Raw genomic sequence first — 23,614 nt, 5'->3', positions numbered from 1 at the left:
GTTGTACAAAGATCCACTTTGCCAGATCACTGCCCAGGTGGCAAAGTTGAAAATTACCCATCAGAACGTCTTACCAGAAACAGTGGTGGAAACTGAATCCATAATTGCTTTTAGAATGGAAGTAGATAAATATTTGTAAAAGAAAATTAAAAGGACAGCTCATTCAGAGAGCCAGCACAGAGGCAGCACAGAGGCAATGGACTGACTGGCCTCCTTTTGTGCTGCAAGGTTCTATCGGCCCAAAATTCCTGGGGTTTGGGGGGCGGGGGAGGGAATGGGAGGGCAGCCCAAGCTTTGGGGTGCTTTTAGGGATGTTTCCAGGCCATCCTGGTAAATCTGCCCATTATACCTTCCTTAGGCCCAGTGGAAGCATTGGATTTCCGGTGGTGCAACAGGGTCTTAGAATTTCAGGCCCTATGATTCTATGAAAGGATTATGGTGATCAGACATTGTGGATTCCAATCCAATTACCCAAATGCATAGAGTTCTGATTTAAATTATTTTCTTTGTAAGATTAATAGTTCACAGAATAACCTGGTTAACTCTTTATTTTCTAGCAATAACGGTGTTCACAAATTCTGTTTTATAGATCTCAATATTACACTGGTGAAGTAGATTATTGCTAACCAAAAGGCCTAAACACATGGGCCCAGAAATTCGGGTCTCCACGGGTGAGTACGCACGGGGTACTCACGCGTGGGCCCGATGGAAGTGCCGGTTTCCTGCATGCACTGCGCATGCGCGGGAAACCGGCACTTCCGTTCCTCTGAAAGCAGGGGTTCAGAGGTCAAACGCGTGCGCGGGGGAGTCTGCGCGTGCGCTTTGAATTTACGTTTTTTTTTTACAGGTTTCTCCGGGAGGGTAAGTCTTTAGAATTTAGAAATGTAAAAAGCAGGCATAAGGCCTGCTTTTTACAAGGTAAGTGGTCAATTAATTAAAATTAAAACATTTTTTCCACAGGTTTATTATTTTTAAATGCTTTAAGCAAGGTAAGTTTATTTTTAGCCCCGTTAGAATATAAAATTATTTTTTTCAAAAATTTAAATTATTGTTTAAAATAAGAACATAAGAAATAGGAGCAGGAGTAGGCCAATCGGCCCCTCAAGCCTGCTCCGCCATTCAATAAGATCATGGCTGATCTGATCCTAACCGCCAATCTACTATCACAGAAGTTATTTCATGTAATTTATAGTTTATTTAAAAAGTGTGATTTAAAAAAAAAAAAAATTATTTGAAGGTTTACTGCTATTTTGGGGCAGTAGTATTTATAAGTCTTGGCAGGTCTTCCTGTCAAGACTTATGAATGGGCTTTTCTCTCCTCCGATTGGCTGCCCATGGCACACGTGATCCCAGGGGACGCATCGAACTAACTGCGCCCCTGGGACACGCAAGCACTGCGCGCCGGTAGCTGGGCCAGGCCCCGGAGTGGAATTCCACGGGGCCCTACAGCTCAACTGCCGGCACGCAAGGTAAGTGCAGGTCGGGGGCTTGCACCCGCGGGAAGCCCCCGACCCGAATTTCTGAGGTAAAAATAAATACCTCCTTGCTCAAATAAATGGTCCTTTGATACTATATATTTTGGAGCTGTGATTTTTCTGAACAACCCCACCACCATCCCAGATTCAAGGACGCCCTTTCGAACAGTAACAATCCAAGGATTTGCCAGCTGCTGTGTAATTTCTAGAAAGCATCTTCAAACCATTGTTTTAAGACAAGCTTGTATGAGGGGTAAATGTTTAGGGTCAAAAGTGTTTGGATTAATCTATAATAAATTCTTGGATGTAATTTGTTCAACTGAACAATGAGGCACAGAAGCAAAGCAATTCAGGCTGGGACACCACTGGATAAAACAATGATAGAACTTAACATCTGACATTATGCACGTGACGAGCTCAATCGATACTCATCATTTGTCACCAAGTCTGCAGACACTATAATGCCCCAACTGATGAAGATCTTTGTGGCTCGATTCTGACCCTGAATTCAGTAGCAAATTGAAGTGTATAGTTGATGAAATTATATTATACTTCACTCTTTGCGTATCACAATGCATTCTACTTAATTGTCACATAATCCAAAATACTATACAGGAGGATAGCCGTGCAGTTATCAGAGTTTCTCTGTCACCCTTTGCTACTGTGTCTTCTGCTGCTGCTTGCTGCTGCTGCTGATTAAAGGCAGCCTGGGGACAGCATTTTGAGCCAAGCCCCTCCTGAAATGACATGAAGTTCTACTCCAGCGAGATGATGAATGGAAATAGTGGTCTGTGGGCAGAGCTCCCCATTCACAAGGCTACTTGAACTACATGATTAGTACTAATTTTGATTGATAGGAAAGTAACCTTAAACAAAGTCAGTAATAACCTGTTACAGGCTGCAGCCTGAAAAACAGCTATGGTGATATCAGGCTCAGTATTTGCAGCGATTTTATCTTTCTACTTAATCTTCCCTGGTGTACACCAAAAGTATATAGTCTAGGCTGCCAGCTGCACAAACACGAGTGTCACACTCAGTTACATTCTACTTATGAAGAAATTCTTCATCATTTATCTGGATTGTCAGAACTCAGCACGATAAATAAAATTCTGTATACAAAGAAAATAATTAACCAGTTTTACCAATGCAGCCATTTGTTATTTCCCTTAACTACAGGAACCGCACCCCCACCATGATTGTTCCAAAGTTAGCACAAAGTACTCTTTTAGTTAGGATACTGTACTGTCAATTTTAGTGACTGAAATTTTCAATCACGCATAACTTTCACGTTCTCATTTTACTGTTGCTTGGTACATATATATATGCAATTTCTTTTGAAAATTCCTGCAATATATGGGTACAAGTAACTGGAAAGTTAAAACAAACTGGAGATTGCATGAAAGATGCACACCATTGGCCTGGAATTTCCTGGATCGGGGCAACCCAGAAGTTGGACCTGAAAATACGCTCATTCCTGTGCCCATTCTGCCGATGTCAAGTTACGCTCAAATTTCCTGCCAATTCATTAGCATATGCCCAAACGTAAAATGGGCGTAATTGTCCAGCGTGGTTTGAACGTAATTGGAACAGAACCGATGGAGCCATAAGGTGCTAGGGTAGAGGACTATAAAAGTGGGAGATTTTTTTTTCTTCCTCCTTCAGAATGAGGTTGGGGAGTGCAAGGTAAGTAGCAAAGGGTGACTCTGTGTCATGACGATTTTTAATGAAGAGTCTCAATGGTCTCAAACCTTTCCCTTCTCACAGATGACTGAATCACAGGAGAAGGCTGCCGGGAAGAGTGATGGAGGGAAGGCATGATGAGCAATTGACAATTTGTTGAAATGTTTAACTTTAGTTGAACTTTTTCATGCAAAATTTGTATTTATTTGAAACAATTTGCACTTAAAGGTATGAAACATTTTTGTAATAAAACAGTCTTTAAAGTTAAAGAGAGTTGTGTCTGACTCTTCTTCTAGTTGCAGCCTCTGTGGGGGATTCTAATTGGGTAAAAGCCTGGGCCACGGGCCGTGCTCTGGCCGCCCTGCCCTCTCAAAGCGATGCCTCCTGCGGTCGTGCCACGTCCCTTAGCTCCAGGTTCTATAGCGCAGGATCTTCTGCTTCGATTGGCACCCCTGTGTGTCAGTATCCAGACTTTCAGTCATAGGATGAGGAGGACGCAGAACACGACTAGCCTCACTACCCTCTCTGGGGGGTATTGGAGGACACCTCTAGACCTGTCCAAGCACCTGAAGTGGCTCCTCAGCACCCCAATGGTCCTCTCAACCACCTGCTTGGTGGACGCCTGTACCTGATTGTACCTTTTCTCCGCTTTGGTCTGAAGGATGCTAAAATTCATCATCAGCCACGGCAGCAAGGTGTGAGATAAAAAGTGCACATATGACATATCAGGTCAAGAATACATCTGAGAATCAGGCTAAATACATAGGCCTCAATTTTCACTGGGCCGTGAGGCGGGCTTTTAGGCGTGCGGGGGTTAAAATCGCAAAACCTAGTGGTCGCGACCCCCCCCGCCGCCTGGTTCCCGTCTCCATGCCACTTTAACCTAGGTGTGTCTGATTGACCCGAATCAATCCCGCCTGCAACAGGCGGGACTGGTCTTTAGGGCTCTTAAACAGCACTGATTGTCTTTTATAATCCCATTTTAACCAGCCCTTGCCTGTTTAACCCTTTTCCCACGTAAAACGCGTCTGGTGGGGATCACGCCTGTGAAACCTGGCGTGAACACTATTGGCTTGCTGACTATCAGCTGCAGGTCCAACATTAAAGAGGATATTTGATCAGTCATTATTTGCAGGTGGCAGGACTTTGTTGTCTCAGGTCTGGGGCAACTTTTAGAAGGCATAACCACAGCTGTGGAAGTTTGGAGCCTGACACCCATCTCCAGTGTGACCTCCTGCGAGACCCCTCTCGCCCCCCCTTACTCAGCGCTTCCTCAACTGAGGCACCTACCAGAGGCATGGGAAATGACACATGCCACAACTGCAGAAGTTGCCATCAGAATTTTTATGCAAAACACACAACTGATGGCATTTACACAAAATACACAGCATTTCACCCAAGTGACTATTTGTGCTTTATTTTCCTCTTATGGGTGCTCCTACGTAGTGGTTCCCCTGTGGCTTCAGCAGATGTGGAGGCCCCTTACTCACTTTGCTGCTGCTCCTGTCTCGACACCTTTGGCGGGTGTCCTCTGGGGTGGCGAGCCTGTGAGGGCTCGCCAGCAGTCTGCTGCTCCTGCAGCTGTGCAGGGGTTGAGACCTCTTTCTCTGTTGGGTGTGGACTCCGGCGGGGCTCTGACCGAGGGCTCTGCCGTGGCATGGAAGTGTGAGCGCTTGGAGAGGAGCCCCCACTTCCTTGAGGTCTGCCACCAACCTCCCTCTCATGAGTCAGGTCCCCCTCAGTGCCTGCAAGTGGCTTGAGAGCAGCTTGCTGCACATCAGGGGGGTCATGGGGACCCATTTCTACAATGGCAGTCCTACTCAGAGGGCCTGCCATGAAGGTCTGGTTTCTCTGTTCAATAGCTGACCACCGCTCCTCCAGAGATGTCAGTCTATTCTGAACACTCACCATGTTTTCAACACTCTGGTGGCTTAGCTACTCCATGGCCATAGCCATACTCTCCTCTACTGTAGCCATCCTTTCCACGGAGGTTACCATCCTTTCCGTGGTGATGCGTTCCTGCGCCAATGACTCCACAAAGGCTCTGCTCATGTTCGCTATGGACTCCTCCATTCGCTCCACACTCGCAGCGACCCTAGAGACAAAACCTGCCAGAGACTCCTGCATCTGTGCCTGGAGTTCCATCACCTCTGATCTTACGGATGGACCCAGAGGCAGAGGGTCGACATGCAGTTGAGCCAAGCTGGCAGAGTCCTGCACCCTCCGACGAGGACTCTCCACTGCTGTCTCTGTCTCCACAATCTGCTGATGCTCACTTGTGAGCTGTGATATACCAGGTGGCAACTCTACTCTATGTCCCGAAGGTCCCACCGAGGTGTGAGTGTCTGCGCTGGTGCTGGGTGCGCTTATTGCTGATGGCGCTGCGCCCTCAGAGGTTGCAGGTTCCTCTGAGGAGTCTGGCTGCTCAGGCTCTTCCTCCTGCAGAGTGGGGACGGGGGCTCTCGATGGTTCTGTGGGGGAGTCAAGGAAAAAGTTAGAGATGTGATGCCAAGGTTACATGCACATTGCATATTGCAGATGATCATAAGTCCATATGATGTAGCTTCAGAATCATTATCAGCGACTCATGCAATGCCAATGAGAGAGATGGAAAACTATTCTGTCACCAGCTTGCGGGGATGCTCCTGCCTGTCCTTCCCCAATGTCCACATCTCGGTCTGCCCTGGCAATCTCCAGGACGCCTTCCTCCCAGGGGGTGAGCTGGGCTAATGAGGGTGGCCCTCCTCCAGTCCTGCCTCACTCTCTCCTGTTGTGAGCTCTCTTTTCCTGCAATGAGGGAGACAAGTGGAGGTTGAGTGAGAATGAAGGAGTGAGTGCAGAGATTGCATAGCATAGATACTTAGAAGGAGACAAAGATGGAGTGAGGTTGCAAGACCAAGGGCCCTCCCTGTGTGTTGTCAGTTGTGTTCAAAGCATCAGAGTGAGAGGGAGTGTGAGGGCTGCATGGTGGCATAGTTCTGTGAATGTGAGCATAGAGAGAGAGGGAATGGGTAAGGGTGCATGGATGTGAGTGTCTAGTGGGATGTGCAGGAAGAGATTGCTAAAGCTGAGAGCTGGTGAGGAAAGGCAATGGGGATCAGATTGAGGGTGATGGAAATATCATACAGTACTTACTTTTCCAGTGCGAAGGTGGTCATGGAATCTTTTCCTGCACTGCAACCACGTTCTTCGTGTGAGCCCCAAGCAGTTGACTTCACCAGCCACCTGCATCCACACAGCCTTGGTCTGACTGGGAAGCCTCTTCCTCCCTAAAGAAGGGAAGAGGACCTCCCTGTGGGCCCTAGCACCATCCAATAATGCCTGCAGTGAAGCCTCATCAAATTTGGGCGCAGATCTGGTCCTCCTGCTGGCCGTTCCTCCTGCAGGCTCCTATGCCATCTTAATGTGGAAGGTTGGAAGCCTGCAGATGAATCAAGACTTGCTCTGAACCTTAAAAGCAGCAGCAATGATCATGTCATATTCTGCGACTTTCTGATTGGAAATACTCAATTGCCAAGGCTTCCCACACGCTGGAATTCAATTGGCCAATGGTGTTAAATTTGCATCAATCTCACAGACCCATTTACAATCGTGTCGGAATCAGTAAATTCGGGGAAACCGCCAATTCCCCGCACCTGAACAAAAATTGACCCCATAAAGTTCAGCGGAGAAGTGAAAAAGAAAAAAGAGGGCCAAAGAGAGGGTATGAGAATAGAATGGCAGCTAACATAAAAAGGTATTACAAAAGTCTTCTACTGGCATATAAATAGTAAACGGGTAGTAAGAGGAGAGGTGGGGCCGATTAGGGACCAAAAAAAGAGACATTCGCATGGAGGCAGAGGGTATGGCTGAGGGTGCTAAATCAGTACTTTGCATATAGACTTCACCAAGAAAGAAGATGCTGCCATAGACAGTGAAGGAGGAGGTAGAGGAGATACTGGATGGGACAAAAATTGATAAAGAGGAGTTACTAGAAAGGTTGTCGGTACTTAAAGTTGATAAGTCACCAGGACCAGATGGGATGCATCCTAGGACGCTGAGGGAAGTGAAAGATGAAATCGCGGAGGTACTGGCCATAATCTTCCAATCCTCCTTGGAAACGGGGGTGGTGCCAGAGGACTGGAGAATTGCAAATATTACACCCTTGTTCAGAAAAGGGTGTAAAAATAAACCCAGCAACTACAGGCCAGTCAGCTTAACCTCGGTAGTGGGGGAGGCTTTTAGAAACCATAATCAGGGACAAAATTAACAGTCACTTGGACAAGTGTGGATTAATTAAGGAAAGCCAGCATGGATTTGTTAAAGGCAAATCGTGTTTAACCAACTTGATCGAGTTTTTGATGGGGTAACAGAGAGGGTTGATGAGGCCAATGCGGTTGATGTGGTGTACATGGATTTCCAAAAGGCGTTTGACAAAGTGCCACATAATAGGCTTGCCAGCAAAGTTGAAGCCCATGGAATAAAAGGGACATTGGCAGCATGGATACAAAATTTGCTAAGTGACAGGAAACAGAGAGTATTGGTGAACGGTTGTTTTTCAGACTGGAGGAAGGTATACAGTGGTGTTCCATAAGAACATAAGAAATTGGAGCACCAGTAGGCCATTCGGCCCTTCAAGCCTGCTCCGCCATTCAATGAGATCATGGCTGATCTTCTGCCTCAACTCCATTCACCGGCCCTATCGCCATATCCCTTGATGCCCTTACAAGTCAGAAATCTATCGGCTTCTGTTTTGAATATACCCAATGATTGAGCCTCCACAGTCCTCTGGGCTAGAGAATTCCAAAGATTCACCACCCTCTGTGTGAAGAAATTTCTTCTCATCTCAGTCCTGAATGGCCTACCCTTTATCCTGAGGCTGTGGCCCCTGGTTCTAGACTCCCCAGCCAAGGGAAACATTCTCCCAGCATCCACCCTATCAAGCCCTGTAATAATTTTGTATGCTTCAATGAGATCCCCGCTCATTCTTCTGAATTCAAGAGAATACAGGCCTAGTTAACTCAATCTCTTCTCATTCGACAGTCCCGCCATCCCAGGAATCAATCTCGTGAACCTTTATTGCACTCCCTCTATGGCAAGTATATCCTTCCTTAGGTAAGGAGACCAAAATTGTACACAGTACTCCAGGTGTGGTCTCACCAAGGCCCTATATAATTGGAGTAAGACTTCTTTACTCCTGTACTCAAATCCTCTTGTAATGAAGGCCAGCATACCATTTGACTTCCTAATGACTTGCTGCACCTGCACATTCACTTTCAGTGACTCATGTACAAGGACACCCAGGTCCCTTTGAGCATCTGCATTCCCCAATTTTTCACCATTTAGGAAATACTCTGCCTTTCTGTTTTTTCTACCAAAGTGGATAACTTCATATTTATCCACATTATATTCCATCTGCCATATTCTCACCCACTCACTGAGCCTGTCAAGATCCCCTTGAAGTCTCTTCACATCCGACATTCCCACCTAGCTTTGTATCATCAGCAAATTTGGAAATGTTACATTTAGTCCCCTCATCCAAATCATTGATATAGATTGTGAATAGCTGGGGCCCAAGCACCGATCCTTGCGGTACCCCACTAGTCACAGCCTGCCATCCTGAAAAAGACCCGTTTATCCCTACTCTTTGTTTTCTGTCTGTTAACCAATTCTCAATTCCTGCTAGTATATTACCCCCAATTCCATGCGCCCTAATTTTGTTCATCAACCTCTTGTGTAGGACCTTATCGAAGGCCTTCTGAGAATCCAGATACATCACATCTACCGGTTCCCCTTTGTCTACTCCACTAGTTACATCCGCAAAGAACTCCAATAGGTTTGCTAAACAGGATTTCCCTTTCATAAATCCATGTTGACTCTGCCCAATCTTACTATTAGTTTCCAAGTGCCCAGTTATTGCATCCTTTATAATAGATTCCAGCATTTTCCCAACTACTGATGTGAGGCTAACAGGTCTGTAGTTCCCCGTTTTCTCTCTCCCTCCTTTCTTAAATAGCGGGGTTACATTTGCTATCCTCCAATCTGCAGGAACCGTTCCAGAATCTATAGAGGTTTGGAAGATAACAACCAATGCATCCACTATCCCAGTGGCCACCTCTTTCAAAATCCTAGGGTGTAGGTCATCCGGTCCTTGGGATTTATCGACTTTTAGTCCCATTAATTTTACTAGTACTTTTTTTTACTAATAGTAATTTCTTTAAGTTCCTCATTCTTGGTTTTCTCGTATTTCTGGGAGGTTTTTTGTGTCTTCCTCCGTGAAGACAGAAACAAAGTATTTATTTAATTTCTCTTCCATTTCCTCATTCCCCATTATAAATTCTCCCGTCTCTGACTGTAAAGGACCTACATTTACCTTCGCAGTCTTTTCCTTTTCACATACCTATAGAAGCTTTTACAATCCGTTTTTATATTTTTTACTAGTTTGTGCTCATATTCCATTTTCCCTTTCTTTATCAATTTCTTGGTCCCCCTTTGCTGATTTCTAAAAAGATCCCAATCCTCAGGCTGACTGCTTTTTCCAGCAACTTTATAAGCTTCCTCCTTTGACTTAATACTAGCTTTAATTTCTTTTGTTAGCCATGGTTGGATCATTTTTCCTGTTGGGTTTTTATGCCCTAGAGGTTTGTTGCAAATTATGCATTATTTCCTTGAATGTTAGCCATTGTATGTCCACCTTCATACCTTTTAGTGTAATCTCCCAATCTACCATGGCCAACTTGTCCCTCACACCCTTGTAGTTTTCTCTGTTTAGATTGAAGACCTTAGTTTCAGGTTGGACTACATCACTCTCAAACTTAATGTAAAATTCAATCATATTATGGTCACTTGTCCCTGAAGGCCCCTTTACCACAAGATTATTGATTAGCCCTTTCTCATTACACAGTACCAGATACATAATAGCCTGTTCCCTGGTTGGTTCCTCCACATACTGATCCAGGAAACCATCTTGTATGCATTCCAGGAATTTGTCCTCAGAATTCCCCAGGGGTCGGTTCTAGGACCACTGCTTTTCTTGATATATATTAATGACTTGGATGTGGGTGTACAGGGCACAATTTCAAAATTTGCAGATGACACAAAACTTGAAAGTATAGTGAACAGTGGGGAGGATCGCAATAGACTATGATGAACCTGTATAAAACACTGGTTCGGCCTCAATTGGAGTATTGTGTCCAATTCTGGGCACTGCACTTTAGGAAGGATGTGAAGGCCTTAGAGAGGGTGCAGGAAAGATTTACGAGAATGATTCCAGGGATGAGGGACTTCAGTTACATGGATAGACTGCAGAAGCTGGGGTTGTTCTCCTTAGAGCAGAGAAGATTAAGAGGAGATTTGATAGATGTGTTTAAAATCATGAGAGGTCTGGACAGAGTAGATAGAGAGAAACTGTTCCCATTTGCAGAAGGGTCGAGAACCAGAGGACACAGATTGAAGGTGATTGGCAAAAGAACCAAAGGCGACATCAGGAAAAACCTTTTTATGCAGCAAGTCTTCTCTTCTTAGGCAGTCCCTCGGAACTGAGGATGACTTGCTTCCACACTAAAAATGAGTTCTCAGGTGACTGATGAGTCCAATGTGGGATCCATAGTCTCTGTCACAGGTGTGGCAGACGGTGGTTGAAGGGGCGGGTGGGTGGGGTACTTGGGTTGATGTGCGCTCCTTCCGCTGTTTGTGCTTGGCTTCCATTTGCTCCCGGCGAAGAGACTCTCGGCGCCTTCCCAGATGCTTCTCCTCCACTTTGTGGGGTCTTGGACCAGGGATTCCCAGGTGTTGGTGGGGATGTTGCACTTTTTCAAGGAGGCTTTGAGGGTGTCCTTGAAGCATTTCCTCTGCCCACCTGGAGCTCCCTTGCTGTGTCGGAGCTCCGAGTACAACACTTGTTTTGGGAGTCTCGTATCAAGCATGCGGACGATGTGGCCCGTCCATCGGAGCTGATCGAGCGTGGTCAAAGCTTCGATGCTGGGGACATTGGCCTGAGCGAGAACACGGACGTTGGTGCACCTATCCTGCCAATGGATTTGCAGGATCTTGCGGAGGCAGTGTTGGTGGTACCTCTCCAGTGCTTTGAGGTGCCTGCTGTACATGGTCCATGTCTCTGAAGCACACAGGAGGGCGGGTATCACTGCTGCTCTATAGACCATGAGCTTAGTGCCGGGTTTGAGGTCCTGGTCTTCAAACACTCTCTTTCTCAGGCGACCGAAGGCTGCACTGGCACACTGAAGGCGGTGTTGGTCTTCGTCATCGACATCTGCTCTTGTTGACAGTAGGCTCCCGAGGTATGGAAAGTCATCCACATTGTCCAAGGCCTCATCATGGATTTTGATAATCGGGGAGCAGTACTGTGTTGTGGGGGGGGGGGGGGGGCAGGTTGGTAGAGGACCTATGATTTACGGATGTTTAGTGTAAGGCCCATGCTCTCGTATGCTTCGGTGAAGGTGTTGACGATGGTTTGGAGTTCGACCTTAGAGTGTGCGCAGACGCAAGCGTCATCTGCATATTATAATTTGATGACAGAGAATTGGATGACCTTGGATCTAGACTGGAGGCCACGGAGGTTGAACAGTTTCCCGTTTGTTCTGTAGATTAGCTCCACTCCAGTGGGGAGCTTACTGAGGGTGAGATGAAGCATTGCAGCCAGGAAGATCGAGAAAAGCGTTGGTGCGATGACACAGCCCTGCTTGACCCCGGTCCGTACGTGAATTGGATCTGTGGTGGATCCGTTGGTCAGGATCACAGCTTGCATGTCGTCGTGAAGCAGGCAAGCAGTCAAGATGGTGACAAACTTTTGAGGGCAGCCAAATTTGAGGAGGACACTCCATAATCCCTCACGGTTGACAGTGTCGAAGGCCTTTGTGAGGTCAAAGAAGGCCATTTACAGCGGTTGGTGCTGTTCCCTGCATTTCTCGTAGTTGATGCGCGGTGAAGATCATGTCCATTGTGCCCCTTAGTGGGCGGAATCCGCATTGCGACTCTGGAAGGAGCTCTTCAGCCACTGGGAGAAGGCGATTGAGGAGGATTCTTGCGATGAGCTAGTTGAACGTCTCAGAGACTCCCCTTGTGAAATAAACGTGTGGTAGCTGGTGTGCAACGGCCACCCCATGTTAAAAGAATTCACACACAGGCATCTTCCAGCAAGTGGTTAGGATCTGGAATGCACTGCCTGAAAGGGTGGTGGAGGCAGACTCAATCACAGCTTTCAAAAGGGAGTTGGATAAGTACCTGAAGGAATTTTTTTAACAGGGCTACAGGGAAAGGGCGGGGGAGTGGGACTAGCTGAAGTGCTCTTGCAGAGAGCCGGCACGGGCTCGACAAGCCAAATGGCCTTCTTCCGTGCTGTAACCATTCAATTATTCTATGAAGCCTTGTTGATTATTCATCCTGCTACTGGGCCCCCATCCTCAAGCATGCAGCGATGACTTAAGTTGCGTGCAATGAATGCATCGTGACGGGCAACTGCATGCTGCGCATTCGCAAGTCAGGAGTCGCAGACCACCTGGACATTGAAGGAGTGGTAGCCCTTTCTGTCCATGTAGCTTTGCAGGTACTGAAGGGCAGCTTTAGTGCCAAGTGCGTTCCGTCAATCACGCCCAGCACTCTGGGGAAGCCAGCAATCTTGTAGAACCTTAATGCCCTCTGCCTCTGGCATGCAGTCCAAATCTGCTAAACTCCCCAGGAACAGGGTGTCAGTTACCGCCCGAACGCAGGCCCTCACTGCTCCTTGGCTAATCCTGTACAGGTCCTCCATGGGTATAGTACTTACGCAATCTTTTAGGCCACTTATTTGCTTTGTGCCTCGATTGCGTGTCTCTGGGCCTAAAAATACACAAGACTTTCAAGGCCACTATTGTGGGAGTTTCAGGAAGTTGCCAGTATTTTGTTCAAGCGCATATGGATCCTCATATATGTCCAGACACAAGATGGCAGAAACTCAGGAAAAGGAAATTAGAGATATACAAAGCAGAGAGAAAAAGCATGAAAGGAGAGAGAGGGAGAGAGAGAGCGATAAAGCAAACAAGAAGCAGCGATAAACACCAAGTTGCAAAAATATTGCAATATTGGATCAAATGTTTCCCTGCACGCACATGTGTGAAAGCAAACCAAAACCAAAGCGTGGGTAGAGTTTTTATTGTTTTTGTACTTTTCCTTGGTGTATTTCCATTTGTTTGTGTGTATAGGGGATGTGTGATCATGATAGGTGACCACTATACACTCGAGAACTAACATTGACAGAATTCTCCGGCCCCGGGTAGGTACGGCACAGCTTGCTGCTGTTTTCTGCAGGCTATCTGTTAACAATCTACATTACAAGGCATCAATTGGAAACTTGCCAAATACAAGAAAATTGGTTATTTCTCACAAAATACTGTGCAGATATTGCTCAGAACCAGACCAGTACCGTTGTTTATAATTTTCAATATATACATGAATTAGTGAAGCAATACCTTTTAACCAACACGCAGGAAATCTTAACCTTGATCCACAAACTGATCCACAAATCAATCCACCCTTGGACTGACCATAGTAAAGCTTCCCTGTGTACAGGAGCACCAAACAAGCATTTTTATTCCAATCTCTTTTAAAATGAAAAAACAGCACAATGACCAGTATGACCTCTTGGAATAAGAGCTACTTACTGTGGTCCTAGTAATAAAACTATGGGTCAGAAATTCGGGTCCCCACGGGTGAGTACGCGCTGTGTACTCACGCGTAGGGCCAACAAAAGTGCCGGTTTCGTGCATGCACTGTGCATGTGCTGGAAACCGGAACTTCCGTTCCCTTGAAGGAAGGGGTTCACAGGTCAAACGTGTGCGCCGGAGAGGCAGCGCGTACGCCTGGAACTTCCGATTTTTTTACAGGTTTCTCCAGGAGGGCAAGTCTCCAGCAGCTGCGCGTTTAAAAAGCAGTCGCAAGGCCTCCTTTTAACAAGGTAAGTGGTGAATTAAGTAAAAGTAAAACATTTTTTCCACAGGTTTATTATTTTAAATACTTTAAAGAAAGGTAAGTTTATTTTTAGCCCTGTTAAAAACTGTAATTAATTTTTTCAAAAATTTAAATTATTGTTTAAAATAGTTATTTTATGTAATTTATAGTTATTTTAAAAATGTGATTTTTTTTTTTAGAATTTATTTGAAGTTTTACTTAGGTTTTGGGGCCGCTCTCTATTCATAGATTTCACAGGTCTTCCTGTCAAATTTATGAATGGAGATTCCCTGCTACGATTGGCTCTCCATGGCCCACGTGATCCCAGGGGACGCTTTGAACTAACTGCGCCCCTGGGATACGCGAGCACTGCGCGCCGGCAGCTGGAGGAGGCCCAGGATCGGAATTCCACGTGGGCCCACAACACAACGGCAGGTGCGCTATGTAAGTGCAGGTTGGGGGCTTGCACCAGCGGGAAGCCTCCAACCTGAATTTCTGGGCCTATGTTTTTCTATCAACATTATGTGGCCAAGTTCCTTCTTCACCCTGTAAACAACTAATGAAGCATAAGATTTTTCTATAAGATGGCACAGATATGGTGCTGTTGTCCAATTAGGTACCTTGTAGCACATTTTATCCTGTACAGGCGAGCTCCGTCATGAATTACCCTGGTCTGGTATTGCTCCTTCCTGCACATGGGGCAACTCTTTCTCCCAGAGAACTTTTCAAAGGCTTGCATGCAAATCTTCATAACAAAGGTATAAATAAACAGTAATAAGTAAACGGTCATATACTGCAACTCTTTTAATACTGATAGTCCAAACACTTGTTCTAGACCACATTATATCTCCCAAGTTACACAATAATAATAAATGTTTTTAAAAACTGGATGTTCTATCTATTTCTCTGCAACCTTTTGTACTTACCCTATGAAAAACATGAGAGCAAGACAGCAGAACCTGTTGCATAGAAGAACAAAAAAAAATGTACTTGAGAATGAGTTTATACAATAATTTGTTATATGATGTAAAATTTACAGACTGAAAGCATTGAATGACATTTCCCTTAGATCACATCTTCTTTAAAGCTACGGTTGTGATCAGGATGCTTAATGTTGAGATGCACAATGCGACTTTTTATTCATTCATTCTTGAGACGTGGGCGTTGCTGGCAAGGCCGTATTTATTGCACAACCTTAGTTGCCCTGAGAAGGTGGTGGTGGGCCTGCTTCTTGAATTGCTAGAAGGGTTTGATACAATTGGGTATCTTGCTAGGCTACTTCAGAGGGAAGTTAAGAGTCAACCATGTTGGTGTGGGACTGGAGTCACATATAGGCTAGATCAGGTAAAGGCAGCGGTTTTCTTTCCTTAAAGGATATTAGTGAAACAGTTGAGGTTTTATGACAATCCTTTTTTATTGGCACCAGCTTTTTTTTTTTTATTTACAGATTTTCTTTTTAAGCTGAATTCAAATTATCCAACTTGCATTCTCTGGAGCTCCTTATTCTGCTTGTATTACTATTTTCAGGCCCAGACAGCGACGTGCGCCTGAACCAAGAAGCCTGAGGATCTCCAGGAATTGGTCCTCGGGCCTCATCTACATATTCTGGGTGAGCTGCTGGTGGCTGTCGTGTCTGAGGTAGCCCGCCCCCACAAGAAAAATTATGTTTGAGCTGCCTGCCTTGCTGCGGGGTGGGGGCGGAGCGGGGTTGGGATGGCGATTGCCAGGACTGTGGAGTCAAGAGGAACACGCTTGGCTCCACAGATAGGTTCTTTGTAAAAAAAATCAAACTTACCTGTAGCTGGTTCCCGATGCCTACCCCTCTCATCAGTAACTAATTTTACACAGGAGTCCTTCAATAAGCATTGGGCCCCAATTCAAGGCCCCTACACCTGTTTTAGGCAACCAGCTAAAAAATAGGCCCCATGAATTTAGCAGTGGGACCAATGCCTGTAAAAAGGGCGCAACGCATACCAATTTCTACCCCATTTATCTTAATCAATTCAATGAAATAGCTTTCTATCAGCACTATTTTATGTGCTATCCATTATCAGTTGGATTAACTTCAGTACTTCCTAGGCCACTAGATGGCATGCCAGGCAGGTCTAGGACATTCCCTCTCAGGGTGAAGGGGTAGGGGTAGGTGAGGAAATAGATCAACATTATTCAGCTGGATCTGCTTAAATTATCCACTCTGCAAGCCCTGGTAGAGGCTGTGGGGAAGTTCAGGTGGTCTCAATCTCCAGGTGGAGAAGGACACTTGATGGCAAGTGGCCTGCAAGGAGAGAGAAGGAGGGGGAGAAATTCGGTATCGCCCCGTTTGGGATGCAATTATTGGCCAGGCGCATAGTTGAGCACCTGGCGCAAATTATCGCCTCCAACTGCAAACTTGGCTTCTATCGCCCCTGGAGGTGATTGGAGCGCTAAATCAGGTGCTACACACCTCTCTTAAGGCGCTAACACCGAGGAGCGAGGTGCTACCTCAGAGTGCTGGCGAAGCTCAGGTGATGTCAGTCAGCAATGGAACACAGACACACTGCGCTCTGGCCAGTTCTTAAAGGGCAGGGTTGATCTTGCTCTCCATCCACATCCTGCTCATTGCAGCCTTGAATCTCGGCCTGGAGAGACCTGTACATCAAATCTGCTGGAAAGAACAATGGAGAGGCCCAGGGAAAGAGCTCAGAGTGCAGCCCCCATAGTCTCTTCTAAATCGATGCAAGGAAGGTCAAATCAAAATGAACCTGCAAAGTGCTGCTCAGTACCCAAAACTCCTTCACACAGCGTTGAATCTCTCCAGAAGTCTCTCTCTCTCTCTCTCTCAGAATGCATGGTACAAAAATGTCGCTGACAAAAAAAGGCAGGAAGCGGTCGCCTTTAAATAGCGCTCCCCCAGTCCCTTCCCGACTGAAAAACGCTCCCCTCAACCTGTCGTTGCTAGCGGCAGGCAGGGGGCGCCACTCAATATCCGGTCCGGGGCGCTACACGCTCAACTGACGTCACGATCTGCGGGCGCAGGAGATCGTGGCGGTAGTGTTTAGCGCTGCCGCAAAATGTCTGGTCAATTTCGCGAGCGGCGTAAACATCACCACGCCCGGGCGCTAGTTGCTTTGCGCCCCATTAGCGCCCTCTTAGGGCACTAATGGGAGGCACAAAGCAACCGAATTTTTCCCGCAATAAATCCCCAAAAGAACTCACTCTTTTAATTGGCCTGAAATCAAAGCAAAACTTGTCTCAGATATTGGATAACATGTGATCATTAAACTTAATAGAATAATTAGTATTTTATATATCTGCTGGGTATAATGCAGGAGAAAAAAAGGAACTTTGGGATTTAGATGAATCTTGTTGAATCCATATTTTTTCAAAAATGTTTTTGATGGTTATCATGGCTTTGAGAAACACCTGTAGGAAACCGAATGACTTTTCCCTATTCTAGCATTGCCTGGTAGGATATATCAGTCAGATGCAGGGTATAGCTCGTTTTGCATTGTCCAAACCATGTCCTAACCCCAGTTTCTTGAGTGGGCCCTAATTGCACCCAAGCAACCCATTTGGTCCGAGACTGCCCATTCAGTGACTGTTTTGTACTCTGCCTACAAGGAACTGGGTTGACATGGTCTTAACTCCATGGCTAAGGGGTGAAACTTTCATCCTGTATTTTTTTGTTAGATTAGCAAAACAGATCCCCGAGATGAATGGAGAATGTTCCCAACCAATGCACCACCCAGATTACTAGGGTTTCTAAACGTGTGTAAATAGTATTGAAGTTTGAAGTACTGAACGTGATTTTTTGGGGATTAGCATAAATGTACTTGGGCTAAACTGCACTACAGTACTACTTTAACTAGTTAATATTTTTCACCCAAATCTCAATAACTATTTCCAAGTAGAATGCACTTAATTTAAATAATACCCTTGCTACCTAGCAATGTGTACCTCTGGCATAGTAAAAAGGTTTTACTGCTCTGTTCTTCAAAGTGCTCACCTGTTGCTGAATCCCAAACTCTTCCTTGCATATAACACAAGGCTGTGTTGAATCTCCCTGTTGTACTGATCTCTTCTTCACCAGTAGCCATTCGCTATCTGTTAAAGGTGCATTAGGGGCATCAACCAGACCCATTTTCTGTGCTTAAAAGAACAAATTAATAAACCAAAATTCAAGACACACGTTTCTAGTTGAGTAAAAGCTGAAACCAGTCAACTATTTCTACATTGCAAACTGAACTAGGGCCTTTTTGCTATTTGACAATAACTTGTTCAAAAGTAATTTGGATGAAAGGAATTAACTTTAATCGCCATTTGAAATATTCAAAATGCCTCACAAGGCCAATTAATTACCAAGAAGTTAAAGTTCATCCATGTTCAAATTAAGAACATACCAGCAGAAATGGAAAAAAGAAAATGATATTTCAGGTTATGACCAAGTATATGTGCCCTCGATACAAGGATTGCTGGAGTCACCCACAGGCTTGCCTGAAACTGGCTAATTCAGAACCTGCCTGGTGTGTATCATTCTGTGCCACTCTGAACCATAAGCCACGGAGAGGGGGGTGGGGGCGGGTGGGAGAGGTATTCTTACATATATTATGAGTATTTTTACTTTGTTATTTGCACAAAAAAAATTTCAACAGCACAAGAAAAGGCAGATTTTGTTCTGCATTTTATTTCCTCACTATATCACGGACCATAAAAAATGGCTAACAAATGACATCACTACATGAAAGTTAGTTCTTGAATTTTTTATTTTTTAGTTCATGGGACATGGGCATCGCCAGCAAGACCAGCATTTATTGCCCATCCCTAACTGCTCTGGAGAAGACCACTGTTCTTTTTTTTTGTACAACTGAGTGGCTTGCTAGGCTATTTCAGAGGGCAGTTAAGAGTCAACCACATTGCTGTGGGTCTGGAGTCACATATAGGCCAGACCGGGTAAGGACAGCAGATTTCTTTCTCTAAAGGACATTAGTGAATCAGATGGGTTTTCACAACAATCGTGTAGTTTCATTGATCACCAGTACTGATACTAGCTTTTTTTTAAAATTCCAGATTCATTTAATTTACTGACATTAAATTCATGTCGCACAGATCATTAGTCCAGTAACACGACCGTTCCCAACATACTGGTAGAGCACTGAATTTGCTTCAAAATGGCAGGTGTCAGTTCCAACTCTTAAAATGGCTGCAAATAATTTCTCCCTTGTAAATCAATAAATTACATTCCTGCTTCCTGCTACATTAAGTAGGTCTAATGGTTTAAAAAAAAGTTCCAATCTGTAAGCTGATCATTTTAAATTACTTTATTTGTTACACAGATTTTTTTCTAAATGGGAGGCTGACATAAACAAATTATCCACCAGATTTGTAATAAATACCCTTGCATTTCCATCTCATCCACAAATGTATTTTTACAGGCCACACACCGTAATTTAAAAACTGAATTGCAACTGCAAAATAAAAAAAAGTGAAATATGAAAAGTTAAATGTATTTACCTAAAGTAAGGCCCGAGGGTTTTGGATCCAGAACATACTCTTTTTCCTCATCTTCTTTTCTTTTCTTTTTCTCTTTTCTTTTTATTCCTGTATCCACTACAGGTTTCACAGTGTTTCTGTCTATGGGCCTGTAACAATTCATTTTCGTCCGTGGTTTGGTTTTAAAAGTATCAGACAATGAAAGGTTTTGGAGCTGCAGATTCCTAATAATGTGATCTTGCAAAGCTACAGCAACAAGCACTGTGGTGTCTGGTTTTGTGGAAATATGCTAGAGGGTACAATGGAAACGAGAATGCAAGAACAACTAATTATTTTTTATTTGAGAAGCTCTCTTAAGTGTGTAACTCATGTCCAACAAATTGTTATCCACTTATTTTGGGGTATACATTTAACGTTGCATGACTCTCTCTCCTTCCTCCCCCCTTCCAAATTTTATGGTTTATTTTAAGAGAACTCATTAAAATAAGGATTGTGTCTGTCCCTGCTAAACTCCAGAAAGCCTAACTACATTGATGGATAGGAGAGCTGATTGAGAAGCGAAAGTGTTTATGTGTTAAATTACATCACATAAACACTTTGCTTCCTCAATCAGCTTCCGATTTAGGAGTCCTATGTACAGTTTGCCTGCCTTACATTCAGCCAGAGCTAGCACAATAGGCAAACCCATAAATAAAGCACAAACAGATTGTTATTTTAAAACAAATATATTCTGAATAAACCTTCTCCCTATTTTACTGAGTACTCTGAAGATTAGAGGGGAAAAAAAATTAAAACTGGAACCAAACAAATCAAAAAGTAATTTATTTAAAGAATACTACAATTTTGAAGCTCAGCTTTTACATAAGCTTACAGCTGTTAATGAAATTTGTAAACAAAAACTGCAAATTTCTTAGAAATATGCTTACATTGACAATTTAGTTCAAACCAACTTAGGCATCATAAACAAGGGGCACAAAAGCAGCTTTTATATTGCACATGACCCATAATAGTGGCACTAGTTTCTGGCCCGTGGGTCTCGGCTACAACCTGAAACTAAGCTTGCTTGGATCCACTGAGACCAACGACAGCAAATACCGGAAGGATAATCCAGACCAGTAGTCTTTGCAAATCCCGTAAATTTTACTTTCAGCTTCCAGCCACTTGTATGAGATCCACGTGTCAGAAGCAAGCGCCACTAGCACAGGTCTTAGCGCAACAAGAAAGCGGTTGCAGTATTAAATTTACATTGGCTCAATTCTACTCGTTACTGAACTTGGAGATGCTAGACTGGTAGGAATGGTGGGAATGGGGATCATTACTTCACTGCTCGTGAGCATCTTTGGGGAATTGTCTGCATTAAGCATAAATTTTAAACCATGATATACTTTCAAAACTAGGGATTCACTATAGTAAGATAATGGCCTAGAAATTCACTATGGCCCCGCCAGCTGGCTAGCGCCCAAAAGTTAGCGCTGGGCGCGGAGCCATTTGCGACCGTCAGATATTCACTTTTTGCGCCCCAAGTCGGAACCGGGCGCTATTCCAGGGTGTGCCCGCCCCCACTTGGGGCGCTGAAACTGAATTTCAGCGCTCTAGGCGCCGCTGCGCCACCCGCTGCGGAGCGGCAGGCTGCGGTACTGCAGGCCTCCTCCTTCTCTTAAGGTGGAGGTGCCTGCAACGGGGAGATCGCCGCTGGATAGTGCCGGCAAATGAGCCCGGCACCACGGAGAAGTGCCGGGTTCGCGGAAAGCAGCCGGCAATGCCGCGGGGGGGGGGGGGGGGGTGGTGGAGGAGAGGCCGGGGAAGGAGGTGCGGGCAGGCGGCCGCACCTCCACCTTAAAGCGCCCCACTAAGGCTACAGTACGGCCCCGTTTTCTGGTCGCTGTTTGCGGCCGCTGCGGAAGAGGCGGCCGCAACTAAATATGGGGATCGGGCCGGTATCGGGGCGGAACCGGGGCACTGCACACACCGATGGCGTCATCGGTGCCGGCGCAGTGCTAACGGCTACCGCCGCCATTACCGCTGCGCTGAATATCAGCGCAAACTCCTGTATTGGCGCAGAAGCCCTCTTTAGGCGGTAACTGGCGCAAAGCTGGCAGCGCCTTACTGAATTTCTAGGCCAATAATTCTACGTTAAAAAATGAACAAAAACCAAATGGGCTCTCCTTTTATTGTTGGCTCTCAAATGTATGCTCAAACCATGATGATTCAAAATCTCAATAGCATTCTGTTCTTTACAGGAGTAAAAAGATAATTGCAATATTCTAAAATAAAAGGAGAAAATTCTGGAAATGGTTATTCAGTATATACAATGAATGCCATACCCTTTGATGAGAAGTCATCATTAACAGGAAAAATTACAAATGTCCTTAAATAATTATTATAAATAGGTAAATTAGTTACAATGGAGTCTCTGTTGCCACCATAACTGAGAAGACACTCCTCTCCTAAAGGATAATGGATGCTGGTGCATAATTGACAAGCCTCAAATTTTGACCTTAGACATGTTATACAGCAATATCCAGGCACTAGAATGGAGACATGTACAATACAAATAACAAAAGAAATACTGGGCTGATAATGTGGTCCCCACACAGCTGACCTCACCCATTAATGCAAGGCCAGCACATTTAAATATTTTTGCAATGCTTCTGGTGCTGAGTGCATGATGTGCTGGGGCCACCATGGGATTGGGTGCCACTTTAACAGGAGCCAACAGCTATTAAAAGGTTGCTGACTGCAAAATGGCTTGCTCACAATGAGCACTTTGGAGGTCTAGCAAAGGGAAGGTGCAGCAAAGAAGGGTGGCCCTATTAGAAAGAGAGAGCCACCGAGGAGGAAGAGTTCAATTACAATTTGAGGCCTCCCCTGAAGAGCTCATTGCAAAATGGGCGCTGAGTGCCCGGCGCACTGATTAGGCACAAAGGTTGCATTATGGGGAGGACCCCTAACTTAATTGAAAGCTGCGGCTGTTAGGGGCCGTGCTGTTTTTTGCGCAGCCGCAGAACACTAACAGCACTTGACTGCTGCATCTCGGGCCAATGTGAATGACGAATAGTTCTCAGTGCCCACTAGGCGGTGCCCAGCACCCAACGTGCCAGGGCGCTTTCAGCGCTTGACATCACATTAGCTGCCCCATTTTTGTAATTTTATTCAGAGTAAGTTGACCACAATTAACAAAAGAAGCTGTGCTATGAGATAATTATCTCACGCAGGCTTAGGCCTGCAAAAATTTCTCGTAGAGGATAGGAATGTGGACAATGGAGTCTCCATTCTACAGCTAACCACTTAAAACAAGGGTTACAATACGTACATCTCTAACTTATTTCAGTTCTGACGAAAGATTATCGACCTGAAACGTTAACTCTGTTTCTCTCTCCACAGAGGCTGCCTGACCTGCTGAGTATCTCCAGCATTTTCTGTTTTTATTTCAGGTTTCCCGCTTCTGCAGTATTTTGCTGTTGTATTACAATACGTACCTTGTTTTTCCATGTTTTGGTACTTGTACCTGGCACCAATGGTGCATTCAGTGATTTGGATAATGCATCATTTAAATCCATAATTAAAAGAAAAGTGTGACTTCAACCATCAATTTTCAAAGAATTTGCATTTAACCAATAGTTTATCTAAAATAAAACAAAAATTGAAGACATATTATTTACTTTATAAACCTACTAAGTTCTCCCCAGTTATTACTTAACATATGCCGTTGTTCCACACAACAGTATACAATTACAAAAAAGTTTAAAAAAGTAGAGAAAAATCTGTCAAGTAAAAACAAAGGAAATTACTTTAAAATTTCTAAAACAAAATACACCACTCAACAAAAATCCAATGGGCACGATCTGGGGAGGCGGGACTGCCCAGAAAATGGCAGAATTTGGGGGTGGGTGCCCAACCCGCCCCCACGCCATCTTGCTAGGAGGCAGGTAGCCATCCCACGCCGGGTCCTATCTCCTTGGAGGCGGGATGGGATTACAGCCACTTAACTGCCTGTTAACAGGTAGTTAACAGGCAGAAAATATGCTTATAACCATTTTGCCCTCACAAGTGCGGTCTTCCCGAAGGCT

The 23,614-nt window shown here is 44.9% G+C and overlaps 2 protein-coding genes across 3 annotated transcripts in view; one reads left to right on the top strand and one right to left on the bottom strand.

Annotated features, from left to right (window-relative positions):
- The window catches only part of lmbr1 (limb development membrane protein 1), a 261,948-nt gene extending 258,537 nt beyond the window's left edge, over positions 1 to 3,411 (top strand). The window contains exon 17 of the mRNA XM_085987540.1: positions 3,240 to 3,411. Within this exon, the coding sequence (XP_085843666.1) occupies positions 3,240 to 3,247 (8 nt within the window). The 3' untranslated portion in view covers positions 3,248 to 3,411. The remainder of the gene's footprint in view (positions 1 to 3,239) is intronic.
- Positions 1 to 23,614, bottom strand: part of rnf32 (ring finger protein 32) — a 66,466-nt gene that overhangs the window by 34,107 nt on the left and 8,745 nt on the right. Inside the window, exons 2-6 of one of the 2 annotated variants that reach the window (XM_085987542.1) lie at positions 23,024 to 23,170; positions 19,566 to 19,833; positions 18,061 to 18,203; positions 15,002 to 15,034; positions 14,696 to 14,820 (exon numbers count right to left, since the gene is read on the bottom strand). In XM_085987542.1, the coding sequence (XP_085843668.1) occupies positions 14,696 to 14,820; positions 15,002 to 15,034; positions 18,061 to 18,203; positions 19,566 to 19,833; positions 23,024 to 23,104 (650 nt within the window). In that variant the 5' untranslated portion in view covers positions 23,105 to 23,170. The remainder of the gene's footprint in view (positions 1 to 14,695; positions 14,821 to 15,001; positions 15,035 to 18,060; positions 18,204 to 19,565; positions 19,834 to 23,023; positions 23,171 to 23,614) is intronic. The other variant, XM_085987543.1, reaches the window with a different exon arrangement.

The sequence above is a fragment of the Somniosus microcephalus genome, chromosome 5 (assembly GCF_052327205.1).
Source record: "Somniosus microcephalus isolate GS21.2 chromosome 5, FLI_Smic_1.0, whole genome shotgun sequence".
Classification (NCBI taxonomy): domain Eukaryota; kingdom Metazoa; phylum Chordata; class Chondrichthyes; order Squaliformes; family Somniosidae; genus Somniosus; species Somniosus microcephalus.
The sequence above is the reverse complement of the archived record's forward strand: the minus strand, read 5'-3'. Positions and strand labels throughout refer to the sequence as shown.